This window comes from Salvelinus alpinus, chromosome 18 (genome assembly GCF_045679555.1).
Source record: "Salvelinus alpinus chromosome 18, SLU_Salpinus.1, whole genome shotgun sequence".
Taxonomy (NCBI): domain Eukaryota; kingdom Metazoa; phylum Chordata; class Actinopteri; order Salmoniformes; family Salmonidae; genus Salvelinus; species Salvelinus alpinus.
In genome coordinates, this window is record NC_092103.1 from 36,880,297 (window position 1) to 36,907,010 (window position 26,714).

General features: G+C 44.8%; 2 protein-coding genes across 9 annotated transcripts in view; one reads left to right on the top strand and one right to left on the bottom strand.

The window, feature by feature from the left end:
- The first annotated feature begins 108 nt into the window (after positions 1–108).
- Positions 109–20,885, top strand: nup188 (nucleoporin 188). Of its 2 annotated transcripts, XM_071351809.1 has the most exons (42): positions 109–188; positions 2,495–2,549; positions 2,665–2,738; positions 2,834–2,918; positions 4,693–4,773; positions 5,117–5,161; positions 5,281–5,373; positions 5,753–5,872; positions 7,275–7,486; positions 7,871–7,985; positions 8,184–8,384; positions 8,757–8,846; positions 9,012–9,077; positions 9,190–9,309; positions 9,402–9,528; positions 9,669–9,824; positions 10,063–10,189; positions 10,386–10,473; positions 11,165–11,241; positions 11,340–11,454; positions 11,770–11,890; positions 12,101–12,167; positions 12,423–12,548; positions 12,953–13,193; positions 13,514–13,720; positions 13,927–14,096; positions 14,454–14,591; positions 15,710–15,908; positions 16,145–16,222; positions 16,313–16,398; positions 16,584–16,729; positions 16,851–17,029; positions 17,458–17,658; positions 17,794–17,886; positions 18,124–18,276; positions 18,362–18,499; positions 18,652–18,726; positions 18,837–19,052; positions 19,243–19,374; positions 19,503–19,573; positions 19,654–19,783; positions 19,951–20,885. In XM_071351809.1, exons 1-42 carry the CDS (start codon positions 163–165, stop codon positions 20,116–20,118), a joined length of 5,208 nt encoding a protein of 1,735 aa, XP_071207910.1. In that variant the 5' UTR covers positions 109–162; the 3' UTR covers positions 20,119–20,885. The 2 variants fall into 2 exon arrangements, with proteins under 2 accessions (XP_071207910.1, XP_071207911.1); XM_071351810.1 differs by lacking the exon at positions 19,243–19,374.
- The window catches only part of cdk5rap2 (CDK5 regulatory subunit associated protein 2), a 71,169-nt gene continuing 63,868 nt past the window's right edge, over positions 19,414–26,714 (bottom strand). For 6 of the 7 annotated variants that reach the window (XM_071351806.1, XM_071351803.1, XM_071351805.1 and 3 more), the window contains 7 exons: positions 25,121–25,183; positions 24,664–24,938; positions 24,283–24,426; positions 23,710–23,848; positions 22,116–22,162; positions 21,927–21,981; positions 19,414–21,443 (listed from right to left, as the gene is read on the bottom strand). In XM_071351806.1, the coding sequence (XP_071207907.1) occupies positions 21,307–21,443; positions 21,927–21,981; positions 22,116–22,162; positions 23,710–23,848; positions 24,283–24,426; positions 24,664–24,938; positions 25,121–25,183 (860 nt within the window). In that variant the 3' untranslated portion in view covers positions 19,414–21,306. The remainder of the gene's footprint in view (positions 21,444–21,926; positions 21,982–22,115; positions 22,163–23,709; positions 23,849–24,282; positions 24,427–24,663; positions 24,939–25,120; positions 25,184–26,714) is intronic. The other variant, XM_071351807.1, reaches the window with a different exon arrangement.

Genomic DNA, 26,714 nt, shown 5'->3' on the forward strand with positions numbered 1-26,714 from the left:
TGCACGACGTGTGATATTTTCTTATTATATATTTAATTTCATGTGAATGGCAAATGTTTGGTATTTATATACATTTAAAAGCATAACTATAAAAACAACATCTACAGGTCACGTGATGGGGGTCCATGTCGCAGACAAGTTACGTCACGTTGCAGGGAGAAGATGGCGGACTCGGAGATGTATGTGAGGTAACTAAATGAAATACAATTTATGTATATTTTGACCATTATAGCTTTCAAATTCATGAGTAAAGTTTAAGATGTGCTTTAATTTAGAAATTGTACTTACATTTGTACAGCAATGTGAAAGCTTCCCTTGGAGGGAACTAGTTGCTAGTAGTAGCAAGCTGCTAGCTCGTTAACATGCTTGCTAACGTAACGTTAACGTTACTTGCTAACTACATTTGAATGGCATGATAGCGCGGTCTGTTACACAGTTCCAAACGCATGACGACAGCAGCATGCATCAACGAGACGTGAACTAGCAAGTTTAGTTAGCGTACAACTGGCATTTGTCTGGGAATAAACTTTCAGACATGTATTCGTAATAAAAACATTTACTTGATAATTTAGCTAACTAACTCAACATAACGTTGATGCTGATTTTGCGTATTAAACTGTCTGGTACAGCTAATTAGCTAGCTAGAGGGAGTTGACAGCTGGTTCACAATAACAAACATCATAGCACACTTGTTATTAGTTAGCTTTGTTCTAACTGTGGCCACTCACTGCACTTTTAATAGCTATGTCTAACTTAAACCATATTTGCCGTTATGCCACAACTCAGACTTCAAATCAAATCAAATTTTATTAGTCACATACACATGGTTAGCAGATGTTAATGCGAGTGTAGCGAAATGCTTGTGCTTCTAGTTCCGACAATGCAGTAATAACCAACAAGTAATCTAACCTAACAATTCCACAACTACTACCTTATACACACACACACAAGTGTAAAGGGATGAAGAATATGTACATAAAGATATATGAATGAGTGGTGGTACAGAACGGCATGGCAAGATGCAGTAGATGGTATAGAGTACGGTATATACATATGAGATGAGTACTGTAGGGTATGTAAACATAAAGTGGCATAGTTTAAAGTGGCTAGTGGTACATGTATTACATAAAGATGGCAAGATGCAGTAGATGATATAGAGTACAGTATATACATATGAGATGGGTAATGTAGGGTATGTAAACATTATATTAAGTGGCATTGTTTAAAGTGGCTAGTGGTACATTTTTACATAATTTCCATCAATTCCCATTTTTAAAGTGGCTGGAGTTGAGTCAGTATGTTGGCAGCGGCCGCTAAATGTTAGTGGTGGCTGTTTAACAGTCTGATGGCCTTGAGATAGAAGCTGTTTTTCAGTCTCTCGGTCCCTGCTTTGATGCACCTGTACTGACCTCGCCTTCTGGATGATAGCGGGGTGAACAGGCAGTGGCTTGGGTGGTTGTTGTCCTTGATGATCTTTATGGCCTTCCTGTGACATCGGGTGGTGTAGGTGTCCTGGAGGGCAGGTAGTTTGCCCCCGGTGATGCGTTCTGCAGACCTCACTACCCTCTGGAGAGCCTTACGGTTGTGGGCGGAGCAGTTGCCGTACCAGGCGGTGATACAGCCCGACAGGATGCTCTCGATTGTGCATCTGTAGAAGTTTGTGAGTGCTTTTGGTGACAAGCCGAATTTCTTCAGCCTCCTGAGGTTGAAGAGGCGCTGCTGCGCCTTCTTCACAACGCTGTCTGTGTGGGTGGACCATTTCAGTTTGTCCGTGATGTGTACACCGAGGAACTTAAAACTTTCCACCTTCTCCACTACTGACCCGTCGATGTGGATAGGGGGGTGCTCCCTCTGCTGTTTCCTGAAGTCCACAATCATCTCCTTTGTTTTGTTGACGTTGAGTGTGAGGTTATTTTCCTGACACCACACTCCGAGGGCCCTCACCTCCTCCCTGTAGGCCGTCTCGTCGTTGTTGGTAATCAAGCCTACCACTGTAGTGTCATCCGCAAACTTGATGATTGAGTTGGAGGCGTGCATGGCCACGCAGTCGTGGGTGAACAGGGAGTACAGGAGAGGGCTCAGAACGCACCCTTGTGGGGCCCCAGTGTTGAGGATCAGCGGGGTGGAGATGTTGTTACCTACCCTCACCACCTGGGGGCGGCCCGTCAGGAAGTCCAGGACCCAGTTGCACAGGGCGGGGTCGAGACCCAGGGTCTCGAGCTTGATGACGAGTTTGGAGGGTACTATGGTGTTAAATGCTGAGCTGTAATCGATGAACAGCATTCTCACATGGGTATTCCTCTTGTCCAGATGGGTTAGGGCAGTGTGCAGTGTGGTTGCGATTGCGTCGTCTGTGGACCTATTGGGTCGGTAAGCAAATTGGAGTGGGTCTAGGGTGTCCGGTAGGGTGGAGGTGAACTTGAACAGTTAACTATGAGTTTAACCACCTGAAAAATACTATCTAGGGAGCTATGGAATTGTTTTGCTTTTGCAGGAGCAGCCGAGAGTTATGGACTATCTTACTGGGGAGATCTGCATTGAGGGAACCGGTATGTAGCCTTTTTATTTCCTCACCTATCATATATATTTTATATTTCAACAAAGTCTTACAATGTCTGCCACTGTGCTTTTTCTTCTTCAATATTACATCCATCCTGGATGAAGGCTCAAATAGAGGAAGAACTAGATCGGAATTGGGAACGATTACTTCAAGGGCTGTGTTACTACAAAACACCCAGGTATGCGGTGCAATCAAACTATTTAAATGTTCCAATACGAAATGCTTAAGCTTGTAGATAGACCAAATTATGTTTGACATTTTTCCGTGTTTTAGTTCATCAGCGGCGGAAAAACTGAAAGCGGACAAAGATGTGGCCCAACCATTGAAGGACGTTGGTCTGAGGATCAGTAAACTGCTGGTAAGGAATGCTTAAATGATCTGACGGGATAGTGAATGAAGTAAGATATACTGTATAGTGTAATGATGCATGGCAAAAGCAGGTATTATTTTGAATACTACAGTGGCTCGCGAAAGTATTCACCCCTTTGGCATTTTTCCTATTTTGTTGCCTTACACCCTGGAATTTAAATTCATTTTTGGGGGGGTTATATCATTTGATTTACACAACATGTCTACCACTTTGAAGATGCAAATTATTTAGTGAAACAAAACAAGAAATAAGACAAAAAAACAGAACTTGAGCATGCATAACTATTCACCCCCCCCCCAAAGTCAATACTTTGTAGAGCCACCTTTTACAGCTGCAAGTCTCTTGGGGTATGTCTCTATAAGCTTGGCACATCTAGCCACTGGGATTTTTGCCCATTCTTCAATGCAAAACTGCTCCAGTTCCCTCAAGTTGGATAGGTTCCGCTGGTGTACAGCAATCTTTAAGTCATACCACAGATTCTCAATTGGATTGAGGTCTGGACTTTGACTAGGCCATTCCAAGACATTTAAATGTTTCCCCTAAACCATTGGAGTGTTGCTTTAGCAGTATGCTTAGGGTCATTGTCGTGCTGTAAGGTGAACCTCCGTCCCAGTCTCAAATCTCTTGAAGACTGAAACAGGTTTCCCTCAAGAATCTCACTGTATTTAGCGCCATCCATCATTCCTTCAATTCTGACTAGTTTCCCAGTCCCTGATGAAAAACATACCCACAGCATGATGCTGCCACCACCATGCTTCACTGTGGGGATGGTGTTCTCAGAGTGATGAGGTGTTGGGTTTGTGCCAGACATAGATTTCCTTGATGGTCAAAAAGCTCAATTTTAGTCTCATCTGACCAGAGTACCTTCTTCCATATATTTGGGGAGTCTCCCACATGCCTTTTGGCGAACACCAACCATGTTTGCTTATTCTTTTCTGGCCACTCTTCCTTAAAAAGCCCAGCTCTGTGGAGTGTACGGCTTAGTGGTCCTATGGACAGATACTCCAATCGCCGCTGTGGAGCTTTGCAGCTCCTTCAGGGTTATTTTTGGTCTCTTTGTTGCCTCTGATTAATGCCCTCCTTGCCTGATCTGTGAGTTTGTGGGCAGCCCTCTCTTGGCAGGTTTGTTGTGCCATATTCTTTCCATTTTTTAATAAAGGATTTAATGGTGCTCCGTGGGATCTTCAAAGTTTGATATTTTTTTATAACCCAACCTTGATCTGTACTTCTCCACAACTTTGTCCCTGACCTGTTTGGAGTGCTCCTTTGTCTTCATAGTGGTGTTGCAGACTCTGGGGCCTTTCAGAACAGGTGTGTGTATATATACTGAGATCATGTGACACTTAGATTGCACACAGGTGGACTTTATTTAACTAATTATGTGTCTTCTGAAGGTAATTGGTTGCACCAGATCTTATTTAGGGGCTTCATAGCAAAGGGGGCGAATACATATGCACGCACCACTTGTAAGTTTTTAATCTTTTTTGAAACAATCATTTTTTTCACTTCACCAATTTGGACTATTTTGTCTATGTTCATTACATGAAATCCAAATTAAAAATCTACTTCAATTACAGGTTGTAATGCAACAAAATAGGAAAAACGCCACGGGGGGTGAATACTTTTGCAAGGCACTGTATATAGTGTAATGATGCATGGAGACACACCACCATTTAACTTGAATACGGTATATGAACAGGGTATGATTAAGTTGTAATTCCTTTCCTTTGTGGAATTTATTAACACGCTTCTTTTTTTTCAGGGTCTGGATCAACAGCAGAGTGTACAGATTTTACAATGTTACCTTCAAGAAGATTACAGAGGGACCCGTAACACACTGAAGGTAGTCTCTCTACTTCGCTCTCTCTCGCTCTGTGTGGTGATACTAGATTCAGAAAAAATATCAGATGACTGTGAAGGAATTCTATACTACTAAATATTGTCAGTCTAGACACATGTTTATTTTTTTTAACCATTATTTATCTAGGCAAGTCAGTTAAGAACAAATTCTTATTTTCAATGACGGCCTAGGAACTGCCTTGTTCAGGGGCAGAAAGACACATTTTTACCTTGTCAGCTCTGGGATTCAACCTTGCAACCTTTCGGTTACTAGTCCAATGCTCTAACCACTAGGCGACCTGCCGCCCCATGTACCTTGACTAGAGATATCTTATCTGCCCTCATAGGATGTTTTGCAGGATGAGAGACCGAGCCAAGCCCTACTTCTGAAGGTTAGTACAAGCTACCTAAGTTTGCTGGTATTCTATTTCACCAGCTCATAAAGCATAATCAGGTCAATTGATAGGCTTATACACTGATTCTTTGAGTGTGTGTGTGTGTGTGTGTTCAGATCGCTGACTATTACTACGAGGAGCGTGTGTGTCATCTGCGATGCGTCCTCCTCCTGCTGACGTACTTTCAGGATGAGAGACACCCTTACAGGGTAAGGAGCTCCCTTATGTCTGCTAGGACTTACACTGTGGTCCAATGTTACACTAGACCCATCTGTATGTATGGGGGGTGGGGTCAGGCTGGTAAGCTCATTTGCTGGTAAGCTCATTTGATGCTCATGCTAATACAGTACAGGCCAATGTTCCTGATTGGCTATTTGTAGTAGCTATGATCTATTACAGTATATCTAACACATTGTAACCTGTGTTTACATTTATTGATACCATTTATGGGAAACAACAGTGAAGCCTACAATGGTACAGGTTACAAATAGTACAGTTTAGACATGGAAGTGTGTAAACATAAAAATAAAAAAAAGGTATGACAACTTTGAATCAATGGATTTTTTTGTTGTGTTGCTTTGGGTGCAGGTGGAGTACTCCAACTGTGTGAACAAGCTGGAGAAGGATCTGGTCAACAACTACCAGAAGCAGTTTGAGACCCTGTTCAAAGCTGAATCCCCGACATGGGAGACGCATGGCAACCTCATGGTTAGAACTACATTCTTTACTACCCTATTCCAAGTTACACATTGAGTTTAGGATCTGATTGACTCCTCAATGCTTGAAGTAAATATGGGTATCTCAAACTCTCCATAAGTTCTTATCCTAATGTTTTCAACATTATCTTCCACCTACAGTACCAGTCGAAAGTTTGGACACCTACTCATTCAAGGGTTTTTCTTTATTTTTACTATTTTCTACATTGTAGAATAATAGTGAAGATCATCAAAACTATGAAATAACATGAGGAATCATGTAGTAACCAAAAAAGTGTTAAACAAATCAAAATATATTTGAGATTCTTCAAGGTAGCCACCCTTTGCCTTGATGACAGCTTTGCACACTCTTGGCATTCTCTCAACCAGCAGCACCTGGAATGCTTTTCCAACAGTCTTGAAGGAGTTTCTACATATGCTGAGCACTTGTTGGCTGCTTTTCCTTCCCTCTGCGGTTTAACTCATCTCAAACCATCTTAATTGGTTTGAGGTCGGGTGATTGTGGAGGCCAGGTCATCTGATGCAGCACTGCATCACTCTTTTTCTTGGTCAAATAGCCCTTACACAGCCTGGAGGTGTGTTTTGGGTCATTGTCCTGTTGAAAAACAAATGATAGTCCTACTAAGCACAAACCAGATGGGATGGTGTAAGTCGCTCTGGATAAGAGCGTCTGCTAAATGACTTAAATGTAAATGTAAAAATGGTGTATCGCTGCAGAATGCTGAGGTAGTCATGCTGGTTAAGTGTACCTTTTTGAATTCTAATTAAATAACCGACAGTGTCACCTCCAACGCACCATCACACCTTCTCCATGCTTCATGGTGGGACCCACACATGCACGTTCACCTACTCTGCATCTCACAAAGGCACGGCGGTTTGAACCAAAAATATCAAATTTGGACTCATCAGACCAAAGGACAGATTTACACCGGTCTAATGTCTATTGCTCGTGTTTCTTTGCCCAATCAAGTCTGTTCTTCTTATTGGTGTCCTTTAGTAGTGGTTTCTTTGCAGCAATTCAACCATGAAGGCCTGATTTACACGGTCTCCTGAACAGTTGATGTTGAGATGGGACTGTTTACTTGAACTCTGTGAAGCATTTATTTGGGCTGCAATTTGAGGTGCAGTTAACTCTAATGAAGTTATCCTCTGCAGCAGAGGTAACTCTGGGTCTTCCTTTCCTGTGGCGGTCTTCATGAGCGCGAGTTTCATCATAGCCCTTGATGGTTTTTGCGACTGCACTTGAAGACATTTTCAAGTAATGCCGGACTGTCGTTTCTCTTTGCTTATTTGAGCTGTTCTTGCCATAATATGGACTTGATATTTTACCCCTACCTTCTATAATCTTCTATTATGTGCATCTTTCTTAATCAATCATGTTTCTCTCTGGTTAGACGGAGAGGCAGGTGTCCCGCTGGTTCCTGCAGTGTCTGAGGGAGCAGTCCCTGCTGCTGGAGATCCTGTTCCTGTACTATGCCTACTTTGAGATGGGTCCCGGAGACCTGCTCAGCTTCACCAAGATGTTCAAGGAGCAGGGCTTCGGCCTTCGCCAGACCAACAGACACCTGGTAGACAAGAGCATGGACGCCCTGGTCGACCGCATCGGGTCAGTCACAGCACTAATACACTGGAGTGGATGGAAATATTCATGGCTAGCTACTTCTTGTTGGCCTAATATTGATCTGCGGTTAGGGACATGGCCTACAGTTTAGAAGATTGCAAGCTACATTTGTTTCCTTTAGCAATTCATTTGTAAACAGAATGGCAGAGCACTAGCGAATGCACTGTACTGGATGTAAATCTACATAGCCAGCTAGCTACTTCCTAATGGCATCTTTATTGGCCAGACATATTTAAGTAGGTTACATTTTCAGGATAATTGCTACATTTGTTGCTTTGGCTTGGGCAAGGGATTCAGCTTAATTAAAGAACAATAATCTTTTCTAAAGGTATTCCCTCTTGTTAATGTATCTCTCCTTCTGTCTTGCAGGTACTTCAGCTGTCTGATCCTGGTGGAAGGCATGGACATAGACTTCCTCCACAAGTGTGCCCTAGAGGAGCGCACGGAGCAGCACCAGTTCTCCAACACCCCTGCCATCAGCAAGGTAAACACTGAGCACCTTTACATGTACTGTTGGAATTGACATGTATACACTCCCGTTTTGTTATCAAGTCATCAGAATGAGCTAGTTCAGATTGAAATGTTCTGGAAGTAGTAGGTTTTTATGATCCGTTCGATGGGGGAATACATTGCAATTGATCAATAAGTGACACTCATTATTGTCGACTTTGTCACCCACCAGGAGATGGACCAGATGCTGCTGACGTTTGGTGACATCCCTCACCACGGGCCAGTGCTGCTGGCCTGGGTCCTGCTGAGACACACCCTGAGCCCAGATGAGTCCAGCCCCGTCATCAGACGTATCGGGAACACCTCCCTACAACTTGGGGTGTTTCAGTACCTCACTACGATGCTGCAGGGTCTGGGAGGCACTGGGAATAATGTAAGGACACACACATTATAATAAAAATACACACACACACAAAACGCTCACCTAGCACAGGACAGCACACACAAACACATATTTTACATACGCATACAGCACAACACACAACCTGCAAGAATTATTCACACAATGTTTCAGAAATATGCTGCTTTCATTTTTTTGTATTTATTGAACATTTATTTAACTAGGTAAGTCAGTTAAGAACAAATTCTTATTTACAATGACGGCCTAGGAACAGTTGGTTAACTGCCTTGTTCAGGGGCAGAACAACCAATTTTTACCTTGTCAGCTCGGGGATTCAATCCAGCAACCTTTCGGTCCAATGCTCTAACCACACCTGCCGCCATGTTATGTTTCCTCCTCCCACAGTGCACAGCCAGTACAGCCAGGATGTGTATCTATGGCCTCCTCTCCTTTGTCATTACCTCCTTTGAAGAGGAGACGCTGGGCAGCCAACAGGTACCAGGCCTTGCTATCTCACATTGAGGCTCAGCCAAGTAACGATACTGTTGAGTTATAGCACAGACTGATCAGTGATATCACAGAAATCTGCATAGTTTCACATTCCTAATGATGCTGATAAATAATATCACAGATTAATGATTGAATGGTCCCTCCCCATAGCATCTGATAAATGCAGCGTGTGAAGTTCTCTCTGCGCCCAGTCTGGCTGAGCTCTTCTGGGAAACGGTGAGGAGAAATTAATTAAACCAATTCTTCCTCATGAAGGATGTGAAATCACTCCAAGAATATGTCTTTAGCTAAATTTCCTAATATATGGCTTTTTGAATGCTTTTCCCAGAAGCCCACTATGGGGTTGGGAATGATCCTGGATAGCGCAATGGGAATGTTCCCACACAAGACTGGTCTGCTGTTGCAGCTCCTCACTGCGCTCCTGTCAGATAAGTCCACCGCAAAGAAGGTATTGATTACACACACCGTTCTGCTGGTCTGTGGTTAATGTGTTGATTAATGTGTCTGTGGTTACACTTGATTAATGTGTCTGTGTGTTAGGTGTACATTTTCCTGGACAAGATGTCGTTCTACACCGAGGTCTACAAAACGAAGCCCAATGACGTCATCTCTAGAGAAGACGAGACACTGTGGAGGAGACAAGCACCAAAACTCCTCTACCCTCTCGGTGGGTTTAGGCTGCTTGTTAGAAGAAACAGACTAATGGGTGCACATTAGTATTTTTGTGATGCTATAGTCTTTAAGTAATTGTCTTTCATTACATTTCTTCAAATATTTCTGATTGAGATCTCTCCCTCTGTCCGTCAGGCCTGGGCCAGACTAACCTGCGGATGCCTCAGGGTGTGCTGGGTCAGGTGGCTGTGGGGGAGCAGGGCTACGTGGTGCGCTGGGACTACTCCTACAGTGCCTGGATCCTGTTCACCTGTGAGATAGAGATGCTGCTCCACGTTGTCTCTACTGCAGGTAACTAGATAAATACAGGCACATTTATAGACCCACACACATACTTACACAGGTCAAGTCATACTGTATACCCAAATGCATCCTCAAACATACAGTACACACACACTCAAATAATGCATCCTCAAACATACAGTACACACACACTCAAATAATTTCTCTATCAGCAGAGATCCTTCAATACAAGAGTTTTTGTTTCAGAGTATGTGAATATGTGTGTGTGATTCTCTCCCTGGTCCAGATGTGATCTTACACTGTGAGCGTGTGAAGCCCATCCTGGACCTGGTCCATAAGATGATCAGCACAGACTGGACTGTGTCTGACTGTCTGCTGCCCCTCACCTCACGCATCTACATGTTACTGCAGAGGTGAGATGCAACACACACACACACACACACACATACATCTCTTTATCACTCTGTCATGGACAGTAATCATATATTTCACATGGAATAATGATAAGCTTGTTTGGGCTCCCTTCAAAGTTGATTTGTAAGTATTTTGTATTTGTTGGTACTTTGTATTCATGGATTATTTGAGAATATTGTGGTATCTTTGAGTTAGGTTGACATCAGTCATCAACCCTCCAGTGGATGTGATAGCGTCCTGTGCGAACTGCCTCATCGTCCTGGCTGCTAGGATGCCTGGCAAGGTGGGTTACAGATGGTCTGGTAGAGCAGTATTTCCCAAACGCGGTCCTGAGGCTACCCCTGGGTGCACGTTTTGGTTTTTGCATTAGAACGACACAGCTGAGTTTAAATAATCAAAGCTTGATGGTGAGTTGGTTATTTGAATCAGCTGTGTAGGGGGGCCCAGGACCGAGTTTGGGAAACCATGCTCTACGTGGCTCTGAGGGGCCTCATAGCCTTCAACAGACATAAAGGACCTGTGCAGTCAAAAACATGATATCCTGTGTGTTTTATATATATTTACACACTGAGGTTTGAATAATACTGTGAAAATGACAAGGCCTTGTTTATTGTAAGAGCTGTTTGAAAAGACAACCTGAAATGTCATCCTGTTTTGGTGGGATGGAGTTTTGGCCTGCCTGGTGACATCACCAGGTGGTACATTTGTTAATAGACCAATAGGAAAGAGTTCCAAACCTCTCTGCCAACAACAGCTGTTTTCAGTTATCCCCTCCTAACCACTCCCAGATAATCCTAGCAAAATTATTGCTTGAGAAATTGCTCTTTGATAATAAACTATTTTTGATCATTTAATTGAAAACAATCACAGGTACTTAATTGTTAACAAGAAATTATTTGATATTGAGATAAAAATGGACCTTTACCATTCCTTAATGTGTGTGTATTGTTATGCCCCCTCTACTTTCTGAGTAGGTTTGGTCCAGCTTGCACCACACTGGTTTTCTGCCCTTCGCCTCCTCCCCTCTGACCAATATGGCACAGTCCATCAGGTAGGTTGTGTCACGCCATATCATATTCACAGGGAGGGAAGTCTTTGAGGGGTCTTGTTTCGTCATAGTTAATATTATGTATTTATATATATATTCAGTGCTGAGGGGATGAAGGCAGGTAACTACGGCAACCTGCTGGTCCTGATAGAGCAGCCCAGAGGGGAGTACGCTGTGACCATCGCCTTCCTGCGCCTCGTCACCACCCTGGTCAAGGTATCTCGCTCTCTCTATTCTATTAACAGTCTAGTAATGGCTCATCAACCCCCCCAAAAACAGCTTACATCTATCCCATCTCAATGTCTTTCTTTTACATGGGGCATTAATATAGCCGTTTCAAGTAAATCTGTTTTTAAAGGGGAAAAATAAAATAAGCATACAGACAAGACAAAAACAGACAATACATTATCATAACACTTCTCCACGCCTCAATCTCCACAAAGGTCTTGTGTTTAGGGGCTAGGAGTTTATTTGGCATTGAGTGGCTGACTATCAGTAGTTGTAATAACGGTGTTTCCCTCCTGCCTTCAGGGCCAGCTGGGCAGCACCCAGGACAAGGGCCTCATCCCCTGTGTACTGCTGGTGCTGAAGGAGATGCTACCCACTTACCACAAGTGGCGCTACAACACCCACGGAGTCAGAGAGAGGATCGGTGAGTACCTTCACAAGTCTATGGTGGTCAACTACATCAGTGATATCCCTTTTAGAATATGTGCAGTGTGTCTGTCTCAAATTGCACTCTGTTCCCGTTTTATAGTGCACTACTTTTGACCAGGGCCCACAGTTGAGGGTGGCCTTAGCCGTATTGAAAGGGCTGGCTGTAAAACTACTGTCAGACTGAAAAACATTCTGAATCCTCTAGGTTGTCTGATCCTGGAGTTGGTCCATGCCATCCTGAACCTCAGTCCAGAGGGAGAGGCTAGTGGCAGGTAGGGCTGCTGTGCATATCAAAACAACATTCCTTATTCTACCTAAACAGACATTACATCACTAAGAAACAAAATGCTTCTCGTCCGTCTGAATTGCTTGTTATTGAATTTGGGACTGGGTAAAACGCACATCTGAATAGTGCGTTGCAGACTGACAGGACTCTGTAGACCCAGATGGAGCCTAACCCCATAGTATTACTATCAAACAGAAAAGGATTGGTGTCATATTTTAACCTTTCTCTATCTCTCCCCCAGCACGCCAACCCTCCAGTCTCTGTGTATCTACAGTCTGGCTAACACCGAGGCTGGCCAGGCGGTGGTTAATATCATGGGGGTGGGAGTGGACACCATAGACGTGGTCCTGGCTGCTCAGCCCAGCAGGTAACGTGTCACTCTACACCTTGGCATGTCTACAGCTGACCACTCTACTACACCAGTGGTCTTTGTATCATAGTGTCTCAGGAGGGGGAGCCCGGTTCAGAACATTGCATGTAGATAGAAAAGCAGTGGATATAGAGTTGCCACAGCTTTCCTTTGTTTAAGAGTGGGGCAGTCCCACTCAAGTATTTTTTTTTTGTTCATTGGAGAGGACAGAAGTACAGAGGAAAGATGGAGCGTTTTCTGAAATGCAGTGGGATGGATTGAAATCCATGCTGCAGCGGTAATATGTGCTTCGGAGGCAGCAGCTTAGACCGCTTGACCACCCTAAAAGTATGTTCTATTGTTTGTGAATTAGAAACTGATGATTTCCATGTTAATTTAAACTTTTCTGTGTCTCCCTCTAGTGGTGGCTCGGAGGGCCCAGGTCAGATCCTTATCCAGACGGTCAAGCTGGCCTTCTCCGTCACCAACAACGTGATCCGCCTCAAGCCACCGTCGAGCGCTGTTTCGCCCCTGGAGCAGGCGCTGACACAGCACGGTGGCCACGGCAGCAACCTAATCGCCGTGCTTGCCAAGTACATCTACCACAAACACGACCCGGCCCTACCGCGCCTCGCCATCCAGCTGCTCAAGAGGCTCGCCACGGTAACTCAACACACATTGCACATATGATGATCAGAGCAATCAACTAAGGTAGTGAAAACCCCAACGTAGTTCTAGCAGCATCATAAGTTACACTTGCCACATTCTCTGTTGGGTAGTGTTTGGAGGTTAGCGAGCAAAAACATGAATCAATCAAATGTATTGAGCCTTTTTTACATCACCAGTTGTTACAGGGCTTATAAGTAGAGGGCAAGAGAACGCAGTGAGACACTGTTGAAGTAGATGTAAACAGAAATGGGGACAAGACTACAGTACTAGTCTCAAGATATTGTGTAATATTTACGTAACCTTCTGGTTTCCAGGTGGCTCCCATGTCGGTGTACGCCTGCCTGGGCGGTGACGCGGCTGCCATCAGGGATGCCTTTCTGACGCGGCTACAGAGCAGAACGGAGGACATGAGGATCAAGGTGATGATCTTGGAGTTCCTCACCGTGGCCGTGGAGACCCAGCCAGGCCTCATCGAGCTCTTCCTCAACCTGAAGGTCAAGGACGGCGCAGAGGGGTCAAAGGTAAGAGCTGGGCGAAGCAGGCAGTCGAAGCGTAGGACAGGAACATGTTAGGACTTAGACTTGTGTGTTGATGTTTAAGATGTTTAATACGTATAGTTAACTTAAGTTTAATACGTATAGTTTTCTTTTTGTGAGTTTCTGAATCTTTATACCAGACTCAGTTCAGTAATTTAATGGACAAGTCTTCTTTTCTCTCTCCCTCCCAGGAGTTTCTGCTGGGTGAGTGGAGCTGTCTGCAGGTTGTGTTGGACCTGATTGACTCCAGGCAGCAGGGGAAGTATTGGTGTCCCCCCCTGCTGCACCGCGCTGCCCTGGCCTTCCTCCACGCCCTGTGGCAGGACCGACGGGATAGCGCAATCTCTGTCCTACGTACCAAGTGAGTGAGGTGACACTGCCTGGGCGCACAGACACAGCCAGAGATACACGCTTGAACATGCACATACACACACACCAACATGAGAGATTATGCCGTAACATTCTTTTTGTTGTGTGTTTCAAGTGATTTCATGTAACACCTCATGGCACAACGTCTCCCCCTTGTTACCTACTTTTGGTGTGCATGTATTGACATGTATGTGTAACTGATAGATGCACACACACTACGTGTTTTTGTATGCATGTAAATTATGTCTTATGTCTTTTACATTATCTGTCGGACCCCAGTAAGACTAATTGTCGCCATCGGTGTTGGCTGATGGGCATCCTAATAAATGTATGACGTTTCCTCCCACAGAGAGAGGTTTTGGGAAAACCTGACCACGCCTCTGTTTGGAACCCTTCCCGCCCCCTCAGACATCACTGAGCCTTGTGTTCTGGAGACCTGTGCCTTCGTCATGAAAATCATCGGCCTTGAGATCTACTATGTAGTCAGGTAACAAGGCTACATATTTCTAGAGCTACATACAGCAATCCAAGCCAGTATATTTGGTGGATTGAGTTGTTAGTGGTATCAATGGCTTTATCTACCGAACTGCATATGATATGTGTCAAGCTGTCTGCATTACGTATTATTCTGTGTGTAAATCCGGGTCACTCCATTTATTTGTTATGTATTCATTTGTGGATGTCCATCATCCATTTTGCATGACATGTTACGAATTACAATTACAATTCGTATGATATGTTACGAATTTGCTAAACTTACAATTTGTTGCTAATGTTGGCTAGGTGGCTAACATGAGCTAGCTGGATAATGTTAGCTAGGTTAGGGGTTAAGGTTTAAGGCTTTATTTTTATTTGACCTTTTATTTAACAAGGCAAGTCAGTTAAGAACAAATTCTTATTTACAATGACGGCCTACACCGGTCAAACCCTAACCCGGACGACGCTGTGCCAATTGTGCGCCGCCCTATGGGACTCCCAATCACGGCCGGTTGAGATACAGCCAGGATTAGAACCAGGGTGTCTGTAGTGACGCCTCTAGCACTGAGATGCAGTGCCTTAGACCACTGCGCCACTCGGGAGCCAACAGTAGAATATATTGGGGTAAGGTTTGGCGTTAGGTTAAAAGGTTAGGGTTAGCCAACATGCTAAGTAGTTGCAAAGTAGCTAAAAAGTATTTGAAAAGTTGTTAATTAGCTAAAATGCTGAAGTTGTCCTTGATGTGATTCGGGGACACAACCTTTGGGTTGCTAGACATTCGCGTTATTCGCCCACCCCGACCAACCACCCTCCTTTCATATGTAACCATAACAAACGTAACATATCATACTAATTTGAGTGTCCCAGATTTCCATTTATTATGTTATGTCTAGTCTGAGACCAGGCTGGTGTGAATTGATGGTGTGAAATGCTAAACAAATTCCTGTGACAATAAATGAATAAAATATACATTGAGATATGAAATAAACTAGGCTAAATGAGATTGACTTGAGTTGAAATTTTTTAAATGTAATGGATAGATCAGACACGATTCGCTATTCTACCTGACAGACATTCATCTGTTCCACACAGTATACTTCTATCTGAATGGCCCTCTCTTTTCCCCAGTGGCTCTCTGGAGCGCTCTCTGAAGGATGCACTGCAGAAGTTCTCCAGCGGGCGGCGCTACGAGTACTGGTCCCAGTATGTTAAGTCCCTGGTGGTCCACGTGGCAGAGACGGAGGAGGAGGAGGGCGTGCACTCTTTCTCTGAGACCCAGATGGTCATCTCAGCCTGGCGGATGCTGCTCATCCTCTCCACCAGTCATGTATGTCACACACCACTCCACTCGTCACTGTGGCGTTTAAAAACATTCACTAGAATTCTGTCAAACATGGCAGAGGAAGTCGTCCTATGAATTCCATGATGAATAAGCGATAAACAATAAACAATACCCCATAAATATATGGGAGGTATAAAAAAAAAAAGATACTATGCTGATCAGTGTGACTGGCTGCAGTGTGACTGGTTGGTTGATTCATTGATGTGTTCTGATGTTTACAGTCGGATGTGATGCAGTTAAAGGAGGACTCTGCCAGACTTAAGCTCTTCATGGACGTGCTGGATGGGACCAAAGCTGCTGTGAGTTAGTCACCATGACAACTGCTCATCTCTTTCATCTGTCCTCTTCTCACTCACAAGCTATCACCTCCCCCTTCTCTCTCTCTCTAGTTGCTGGTGCCCATGTCTGTGCCCTGTCTACGTCTGGGATCCATGATGGCTACTCTTCTGCTGATCCTACTTAAACAGTGGAGAAGGTTTGTGTGTGCCCACATGCGTGAATTGATGTACAGTGTGTCCACATGTTGAAATATCAGGATAATGAAAATGATCTCAAAGCTGTTATAATTCCGTGAGGTAGTACATTGGTTGTTAATAATCAAACTCTTTCTGCACATCTTAGCACTAACACCTTTGTTGTCTGTCCTGCTTACCCATGCAGTGTGGTTGCCACGGCCCCTGACGTACTGGCCCCCCTCTCTCTGATCCTGGAGAGTGTCCTGCAGGCCGACCAGCAGCTGATGGAGAGTACAAAGGCCAAGGTGTTCTCTGCCCTCATCTCTGCACTGCAGATACAGGGACTCAACGGTGAGGGGGACTAATCGCTGTGTGTGCAACTCAATATTAGGAAGGTGTTCTTAATGTTTTGTACACTCATTGTACATGACTTGTCGAGTACTCTAGCAGTATTGCTCATTACATTGATCAGGTGGGGAGATCTCCCAACTGCCCCAGCTGCTGCTGTGTGTGTGTGAGACGGTGCAGGACGAGGCGCTGGCACTGATTGACAGCACTCGTCACGCGGCTCATGTGAGGGACGTCCCGGATGACAAAGACAGCATGGAGACTGACGCCGTCCGCAGCATCCAGAAGGACCAGAGAGACGGGGTGAGTCGCACAGCGCCGGCAATTTAGAATGAGATTAACTTTTTATTATTCACGTAATGTGGACATTTCTCTTCAGCTTAACCGCATAAAAACAGACCTTAAGCAACACTAGAATAATTGTACTCTTCTAAACGCACACAGTGCATAACTGTTGCTCCAAGTGTTTTGAAAAAGGGCACATCCAACCAAATAGTAAGCTGCAATGAATTACCTCTGCACGTGCTGAATAAATTCTAATCTTTGATCTCGGTCAGGGCAGCTCAGCATGTCTGTGGTGGATCATCTCTAGCTTTGGTTTATGTGAAGCAAGAGTGGAATCAGAAGTTTTGATTTAAAGAGATTTGCATGATTTCTTGGTAATTCATTGAGTGATGAGGCAATTCATATTCACACCCCTCTTTCTCTCTCCCTCTTCATCTCTGTGTCAGGTGTGTGTGCTGGCCTTACACCTGGCCAAGGAGCTGTGTCGTGCCGACGAGGACGGGGAACACTGGGTTCTAGTGATGAGGAAGATTCCTGCTCTCCACTCTATTCTCAGCGCTCTAGAACTCAGCCTGCGCTCCAAACAGAACCTCTACTTCACCGAGGCTGCCCTGCACCTGCTGCTCACGCTAGCCCGCACACCACAGGTACTCACACACTACTACATTGCTATATAAATGACTAAGACAGATATATTAGACACGATTTCTAATGCAAAAATAACTAAATGCTTTATCAACCACATTAGTAATAAAGGATATTTCATCCCTCCTGTCTTCCAGGGTGCAGCAGCAGTAGCCGGGGCCGGCGTCATCCAGAGTATCTGTCTCCCTCTGCTCAGTGTCTACGAAGTGCCCTCTAATGGAGCCTCACAGGTAACACACAAGCACAACATTGTACGTCCCAAAGGGCACCCTATTCCCTGTATAGTACACTACGTTTGACCAGGGCTTATATGTCTGGTCAAAAGTAGGGCACCACTTGGAACGCATACTAAACCGATCATTAATTGACAAGGCATTGAAGAATTGTTGTAGTGTTATTTTAATGTTAGGCGCTCGTGCTCTCTCTGTGGTATTATAACATTAGTTTCTCTTCATCTCCCTGGTCAGGGTTTCTCCCGTAAGTCCCAGGATGCTCCCTGCTGGCCGGGGGTGTACCGCCTCTCTATGTCCCTCATGGAGATCTTGCTCAAGACGCTGCGCTACAACTTCATCAACGAGGCCCTCGACTTTGTCGGAGTGCACCAGGAACGCATACTGCAGGTGTGTGTTACTGTCTGTGAATTGTCATCTGTGTGTACACCATCTCTTTTCTGTATATGGAACCTAAAGTCTCTGTTTCTGTCAGTGCCTGAATGCGGTGCGGACGGTCCAGAGTCTGGTGTGTCTGGATGAGGCTGACCACACAGTGGGCTTCCTGCTGCAGCTGTCCAGCTTCTGTAAGGAGTGGCAGTTCCATCTGCCCCATCTGCTCCGAGATGTACAGGTCAGTCAGCACTGAGCATCATCAAATGTACACTTAACTCTAATAATGAATGAAATGCCCTGTTTATTGTGATTGTTTTATTTTCCCCCAAAGTATATATTTTTAGCTTACAACAATGAAAACTCAGGTTTTTACTTTTTGTCTACCTGCAGATCAATCTGTGTTACCTGTGTCAGACGTGCACCTACCTCCTCCACAGCAGGAACATGCTTCATCACTACCTCCAGGTCAGACAGACATTACCATGTTGTTACTGGGGTTATACCAGGTTGAATTAATGTCTAGAGAACTCATTATTTCCATTTATTTCACCGGACGTCTTGTCATTGTCCCCCAGGCTAAGAATGGGGAGGCGCTGCCCTCCGGCCCCCGTGCCCAGAGAGATCCTCAGACACCCTCCAAAGCTGCAGCCGAAGGAGGGGGCGGGGAGAGGGAGGAGGCGGAGCAGAAGGCCCTGCTGGCGGTGCAGTGCAGCCTGCTGAAGATCCTCAGTAAAACTCTGGCCACACTGCAGCACTTCACCCCCGACTGCTGCCAGATAATACTGGACCAGGTGAGAATAACACACTGTCTCTAAAAACTATCTGCACTGTTTGAACTGTGACTCCATTAGCGCAATCTTCTAACAACTTACCAAACACTCACATCCTTGCATCATCAGCCTCTACATAGTTTTCATACACATAAAGAATGTGGTTGAAATATGTTAGCATATGTTCACTGACTGAGATTGTGTGTGACAGTGTATGGACCTGGCTGAGTACAGGACCTTGTTTGTGCTGAGCTTCACCACCTCGGCCTTTGACGCTGATGTGGCGCCCTCTTTTGGAACCCTGCTGGCAACCATCAACGTGGCCCTAAGCATGCTGGGAGAGGTTGTCCTCCCAATAATTTCAAATCCATTCAGTTCGAACTAAGACGACATTGAAATGATTTTATTTCTTGCATATGAGGAAATATAAATTGTACTGTACATTTGACTTTGTGTTCTGTCCATATTTAGGTAGAGAAGAAGGAGCCAGCCTCTCTGAGTGTGGCCTCCCTGGCCTCGTCAGAGGAAACCCAAGCCCTCAAGTAAGGAGACATAGAGAAAGTTGTTCTCACTGGTGGTAATATTGGTCATTTCTAACTGGTATGTGTGACTGTCCTTCCAGGTCTCTGCTGATGTTCACCATGGAGAACTGTTTCTACGTGCTCATCTCACAGGCCGTCCGCTGTCTGAAGGACCCCACCATCGCCCCCAGAGACAAACAGAGACTCAAACAGGAGCTTGGCTCTGAACTGGTGAGTCATTCTCCTCATTCAGACTAGTTCTTTGTCCTATTTTGCCGTTCCACTCTAGTCCCATCTGTTCTCATCAGCTCAGTGTCTTGTTTCTAATAGCCTGCAATTAATTTTTTATTTTTTAAATGCTCTTTTAATATATTATGTGATGCCTGTCTCCCCTCCAGAGTACCCTCCTCTCCAGCCTGTCCCGTCACTTCCGCCGTGGCGCCCCCTCGTCCCCGGCCAGCAGCCTGCTGCCATCTCCCCAGACCCCAGGCGCCAAGGCCAGCCACGAGGGTCAGGAGCCTTTCATCCAGCTGGTGCAGGCCTTTGTACGCCACATACAGAGGTAGACCCACCACGTGGAGTGTACAACTAGGGCCAGGAGGTGTTCCTGTTAAGAAATTATGGGCCTGAAAAACTCTTGGCACACATGGCTATCGTATTCTGCTCACACGGCACCGTAACCATTCTCTTCTGAATTATACTTTTCACGGTGCAACAGTGTCGGTTCATTCTTTTCAGTTGAAGTGATATTTGTCAAGCCAGTCACCTTTAGAATCTGCTGTGCCAGATTCTAACAAATCGGGCTTTGGGTGTTCAGAAAATGCTCCCATACACATTGGTCATATCTCAAATTTGTCATGCTTATAGCCTACCATACCTCAGTGGGAATGTCAAGAGGACACAGCTGCTTACAAGGGCTAGCTAAAAAAAAGTCAATTTTGAGATACTGTAGACATTTACCTCTAAGGGAATCAGTAGTAACACATCTTGGTGCTATTGAACATCAGTCTTGTTGACAGTGTCCAGTCTTTCCACCGGCCTAGTTTTATAGGCCATTTGACAATAGACCTTTCTGTATTGAAAAATCAACCCCGTATGTCAAATTGTGAAGCCACATTTAATCAATTTATACATTTGTAATGAGCTGCCTAGTTACTTTCTGCTGTTTTCTATATCATTTTGACTTTTATAACGCTTGGACAGAGGGATGTTTTCTCCTTTTAAAAATGTTATTTGCATCTGCTTGGATTTTCTGACTTCTGATCATTTGTGCATCAAGTACTGCTACATTAAAACAGGTTTGCTAATAAAATACCTTTTAGGTAGAACATGACATTTTGATTGTGTTTTCATGTTTTGAGGACATTACATTGAGATTTGTACATTAAACTCTGAAGCCCAGGACAATATACAAACAAGAACCCACCATTGACAGGTCAAGGGAAAGACTTTTCAAAATACATCCATTGTATAAAAAGGATATTACAATCTTAAGAAATTAAGGGGGAGGAGACATTAACTTTTGTACCGAACATAGGTCTCAAGATAGTACTGTATTTGCACAGCTCAGGGTAAGGTTACTCAACAAGCAGACAGTATTAGAGCAGGGGCCTGAAGGCAGTGTGTCCCATCTCAATAGTGAGGTGTAAAGTGGCTACTTCTCCCTCTTCCTTAATTTGAACAGATTAGGGGGAAACCAGTATAACACATCAGTGCAGACAAAGGTACCGTAGACTATTATTGGACCGGCAGCTCTAGTAGCTGCAGTGGGATGAGGCGTCACTGTTCATCTCCTCTGGGGATTCAGTGTATCTGCTGGCAGGGCTGAGGACGCTTACTCCCTTGGAGGATCCTGAAGGACCGATGGTCACTGACCATTGACCGGGACCTCCTGTAGAGGCAAGGATACGTCAGTTAACCAACCATACACATACATTGGCAACGTCCTAACAATAGCTGATCAATGTGTCTCTTCATTATGATCCATGCTGATAGCTTTCAAATTGAGGTCTGAAAATCCAGTGAAATACCCCTATAATTCCACTGATCAACATTTCCCCATGTAAATACATTTGTGGTAAATCTTAGACAACAGAACATGCAATATATGAATCCAAAAGACCAACCGAGTCAGCATGGGCCTGTGAGAATGACCAGCATGCAATTGGGCCAGGTCCTTCTTTTCATGCAACACTAAGGCTGCACACCTGATTTTAAGGCAGTTCACGGATATTGCGTTTGCAGCAATGTCGTCTCAAGCATCATTATTACTTTTAATAGTGAAGTACAGTGCAAGCAAACCAGGTCATAAAAGCTATGGAACAAACCAAGTCATGCATCAGAACACTCAAACTCTGTCCCCTCACACACTTACCTTCCTCTGGTCCTCCAGACAGGCCTTTCAGCCCAAAGACGGTATAATAATTTGTCTGAGATTTGCCCACATTTTTAGACAGAGTGAGAAGAAAGACCAATAAGAGATGGCACATTAGAGAAAAGGCTAAGGAGTTGGTCTGACTGACAATACTGGTTGGTGTCTGTCTAAACTGATTCTTTGACTCACCTCTAGATTCCCTCTGGCCTTCTTCAGCACTCCATGGGTTAACGACACTGGTTTGAAAGAATAACAAATGTCAATTCAAATGTTTGGATCTGCTTCCACCCCTGCATTGCTTGCTGTTTGGGGTTTTTGTATAGCATTGATATCAACTTATGTAAGAAGGGCTTTATAAATACATTTGATTGATCTCAATCAAATGCATTAATTATTCTCAGAATAGGATCTGAATAAGTTACTGAACTAACATATAAAACGCTACGTGTTGGTTTCATGAGCTGAAATAATCCTATACATTTTCCATACGCACTAAAAGCTTGTTGTGCACAAATTTGTTTACATCCCTGTTAGTGAGCATTTCTCCTTTGCTAAAATAATCCATCCACCTGACAGGTGTGGCATATTAAACAGGTGCACCTTGTGCTGGGGACCATTAAAATGTGCAATTGTGTCTCAAGTTGAGGGAGTGTACAATTGGCATGCTGACTGCAGAAATATCCGCCAGAGAACTGAATGTTAATTTATCTACCATAAGTCACCTCCAACATCATTTTAGAGAATTTGGCAGTACGTCCAACCGGCCTCACTACCGCAGACCACATGTAACCACTCCAGCCCAGGACCTGCACATCCGGCTTCTTCACCTGCGGGATAGTCTGAGACCAGCCACCTGGACAGCTGATGAAACTGGGTTTGCACAACCGAAGAGCTTCTCAGGGAAGCTCATCTGCGTGCTTGTCGTCTTGGCCTGACTGCAGTTTGACGTCCTAACCAACTTCAGTGGGCAAATGCTCCCCTTTGATGGCCACTGGCACGCAGGAGAAGTGTCATTTTCAATGATGAATCCTGGTTTCAACTACTGGGCAGATGGCATGTATGGGCGAGAGGTTTGCTGATGTCAACGTTGTGAACAGAGTGCCCCATGGTGGCGGTGGGGTTACGGTATGGGCAGGTATAAGCTACAGACAACACACACAATTGCATTTGAATGCACAGAGATACCGTGATGAGATCCTGAGGCCCATTGTCGTGCCATTCATCCGCCGTCAGCACCTCATGTTTCAGCATGATAATGCACGGCCCTATGTCGCAAGGATCTGTACACAATTCTTGGAAGCTGAAAATGTCCCAGTTCTTCCATGGCCTGCATACTCACCAGACATGTCACCCACTGAGCATGTTTGGGATGCTCTCAATCGACGTGTAAGACAGCATTTTCCAGTTCCAGCCAATATCCAGCAACTTCGCACAGCCATTGAACAGGAGTGGGACAACATTCCACAGGCCACAATCAACAGCCTGATCAACTTTATGCGAAGGAGATGTGTCGCACTGAATGAGGCAAATGGTGGTCACACCAGATACTGACTGGTTTTCTGATCCACGCCCCTACTTTCTTTTCTTTTAAGGTATCTGACCCACAGATGCACATCTGTATTCCCAGTCGTGAATCCATAGATGAGGGCCTTTAATGAATTTATTTCAATTGACTGATTTCCTTATATGAACTGTAACTCAGTAAAATATGAAAGCGTTGCGTTGATTCTCAATCAAATGCATTATCATTCTCTCAAGCATGGGAGGTGAAGTAAGTTCTTACGCTGGTCAATAATGACCCTCTCCATGCCCTCTTTGAGCTGGTTGGTGGTCCGCAGCCGCTTGACCGCACCGCTCAGCATCCGCTCCTGCTGGGACAGACGGCTCTTCAGACTCGTTATCTCATTCTTCAACAGCTCATCCTGGGAGAGGGAAGAGTGGAGGGAGACCATTTACACTGGTCTTATCAGTACCCCCAATTAGTATGGAAAGTGGATTACGTCACAATCAGTCAAACGTAAACACGACTGAGACACCCTGGAGACACAGTTAGCAAACGTGTAGCGCCAGCAAACATGCAGTCAGTCTCCTCAACTGATAAGGTGTCTCCGCTAATGTTTACTTTTTAACCTTTGTGACATCTCCACTTTCCACACATATTGACCAATTTATTCCAATTGCGTCATTCTAATTACATGTTTGTGTGTATAGACTTTGTGTGGACAGTATTAATATATTTATAATTTGTGGGAAAAATGTGTGTACTTATCATGTAGAGAGCCTTGTTTGTGTGTGCACTGAAGACTGAGTTGAGAGGGTGTGTGTATAACTGGTGTGTGTGTGAGAGTGTGTGTACCTGCTGGTTGCTGGTTGCGGTCACGATGCCAGAGGGCAGGGATACCCTCCAGACCAGTTTGAGCAGCTGGCCAGCCTCCTCCAGGACCTGCTGCATGGTGTTCACACTGCTGGACAGAGCCTTCAGGTGACCGTGTTCCACCACCTGGACAATAACACAGAACACTGGCTCAATATTCAAAATAAACAGTTGAACACTCATAATGAACACATAGGAAATGTAATTAATTATTACAGCAATTTATTGTATGAATGATTTTCAAATATTACATGCACATTATAAATACTAAAAGGTAGTTGGCTGGACTTCACCTGAGCAGGAAACAGGAAAGTCTGACATGTATTAAACAAGGGAATGTGCTCATAAGACTGTTGTATTTACCCTGTTGTCAGTCCCCTGCTGGCTGAGTGTGCAGACACACTCCTGCAGGTGTGTGTCCATGGTGCGGGTGAGCCTCCTTCCCTCGGAGATCTGCTTCCGCAGGGCATTGTGGTCCTCGATAAGACCCAGGATGTGGCGCCCTTGGCGGTTGGCCCACAGGCGGTGGCCGGGCACCAGGCGGGATGGAGGGGGAGCCGAGCCAGAGATACTGTCCCCAGAACTGTTACTACACTGTGACACGGCGTCCATCTCCGACTGGGCTTGACGCTTCAGATCTGGCAGAGAGAACACAAACACACACACACACATATATATATGTATATACCGTTAATGACTGACAACTGACACAGACGTACATTGATGTTATACACAGTTACTCACCTCTAACTTATTGACATGTACCTACAGGCCAGTAACATACAGTACATTGTGGATTGGGTGTGCTGTGGGTTCTCACCGTGAGAGGAGGAGTGGCGGGGAAGATCACAGCCTTCACAACCAGGAGACCTGCCTGTATCCTCTGGAACACATAACATAGGACAAATGTTTATGCCACGGGACTTTATGGTTGAATATGGATGTGCATGCGTTCAGTGAGAGAGCCAGTACATATATATCCTACCTGACGTGGGTAGTACATGATAGTGTATGGATTTCTACCTCTATACTACATACACTCCATGACCAAAAGTTTGCCCGTCGAACGTCTCATTCCAAAATCATTGGCATTAATAAGGACTTGGTCCCCCCTATGCTGCTATAACAGGGAAGGCTTTCCACTAGATGTTGGAACATTGCTACTGGGACAGTGAGGTCAGGCACTGATGTTGACCGATTAGGCCTGGCTCGCAGTTGTTCCAATTCATCCCAAAGGTGTTTGATGGGGTTGAGGTCAGGGCTGTGTGCAGGCCAGCCAAGTTCTTCCACACCGATCTCGACAAACCATTTCTGTATGGACCTCGCTTTGTGCATGGGGGCATTGTCATGTTGAAACAAGAAAGGGCCTTCCCCAAACTATTGCCACAAAGTTGGAAGCACCGAATCATCTAGAATGTCATTAAGATTTCCCTTCACTGGAAATAAGGGGCCTAGCCCTAACCATTAAAAACAGCCCCAGACCATTATTCCTCCCACCAATCTTTACAGTTGGCACTATGCATTGGTGCAGGTAGCATTCTCCTGGCATACGCCAAAACCAGATTCGTCCGTCGGACTGCCAGATGGTGAAGCGCGATTCAATACTCCAGAGAACGTGTTTCCACTGCTCCAGAGTTCAATGGCGGCGAGCTTTACACCACTCCAGCCAACGCTTGGCATTGAGCATGGTGATCTTAGGCTTGTGTGCAGCTGCTCGGCCATGGAAACCCATTTCATGAAGCTCCCGACTAACAGTTATTGGGCTGACGTTGCTTCCAGAGGCAGTTTGGAACTCGGTAATGAGTATTGCATCCGAGGACATACGATTTTTATGCACTACGCGCTTCAGTACTCGGGGGCCCTGTTCTGTGAGCTTGTGTGGCCTACCACTTCGTGGCTGAGCCGTTGTTGCTCCTAGATGTTTTCACTTCACAATAACATCACTTCCAGTTGACCGGGGCAGCTCTAGCAGGGCAGCAATTTGACGAACTGACTTGTTGAAAAGGTGGAATCCTATGACGGTGCCACATTGAAAGTGACTGAGCTCTTCAGTAAGGCCATTCTACTGCCAATGTTTGTGAATGGAGATTGCATGACTGTGTCCTAGATTTTATACACCTGTCAGCAACGGGTGTTGCTGAAATAGCCGAATTCACTCATTTGAAGGGTGAAGTGTCCACATACTTATATGTTTAGCTCCAAAAGTATTGGGACAGTGACACATGTTTTGGCTCTGTACTCCAGCACTTTGGATTTGAAATGAAACAATGACTATGAGGTTAAAGTGCAGACTGGCAGAGGGTATTTGTATCCATATCGGGTGAACCGTTTGTGTATGTACAAAAAGTGCTGTCATTTCTAGAGTCCACTAAACATTAGGAACTCTGCTCTTTCCATGACAGACTGACGATGTG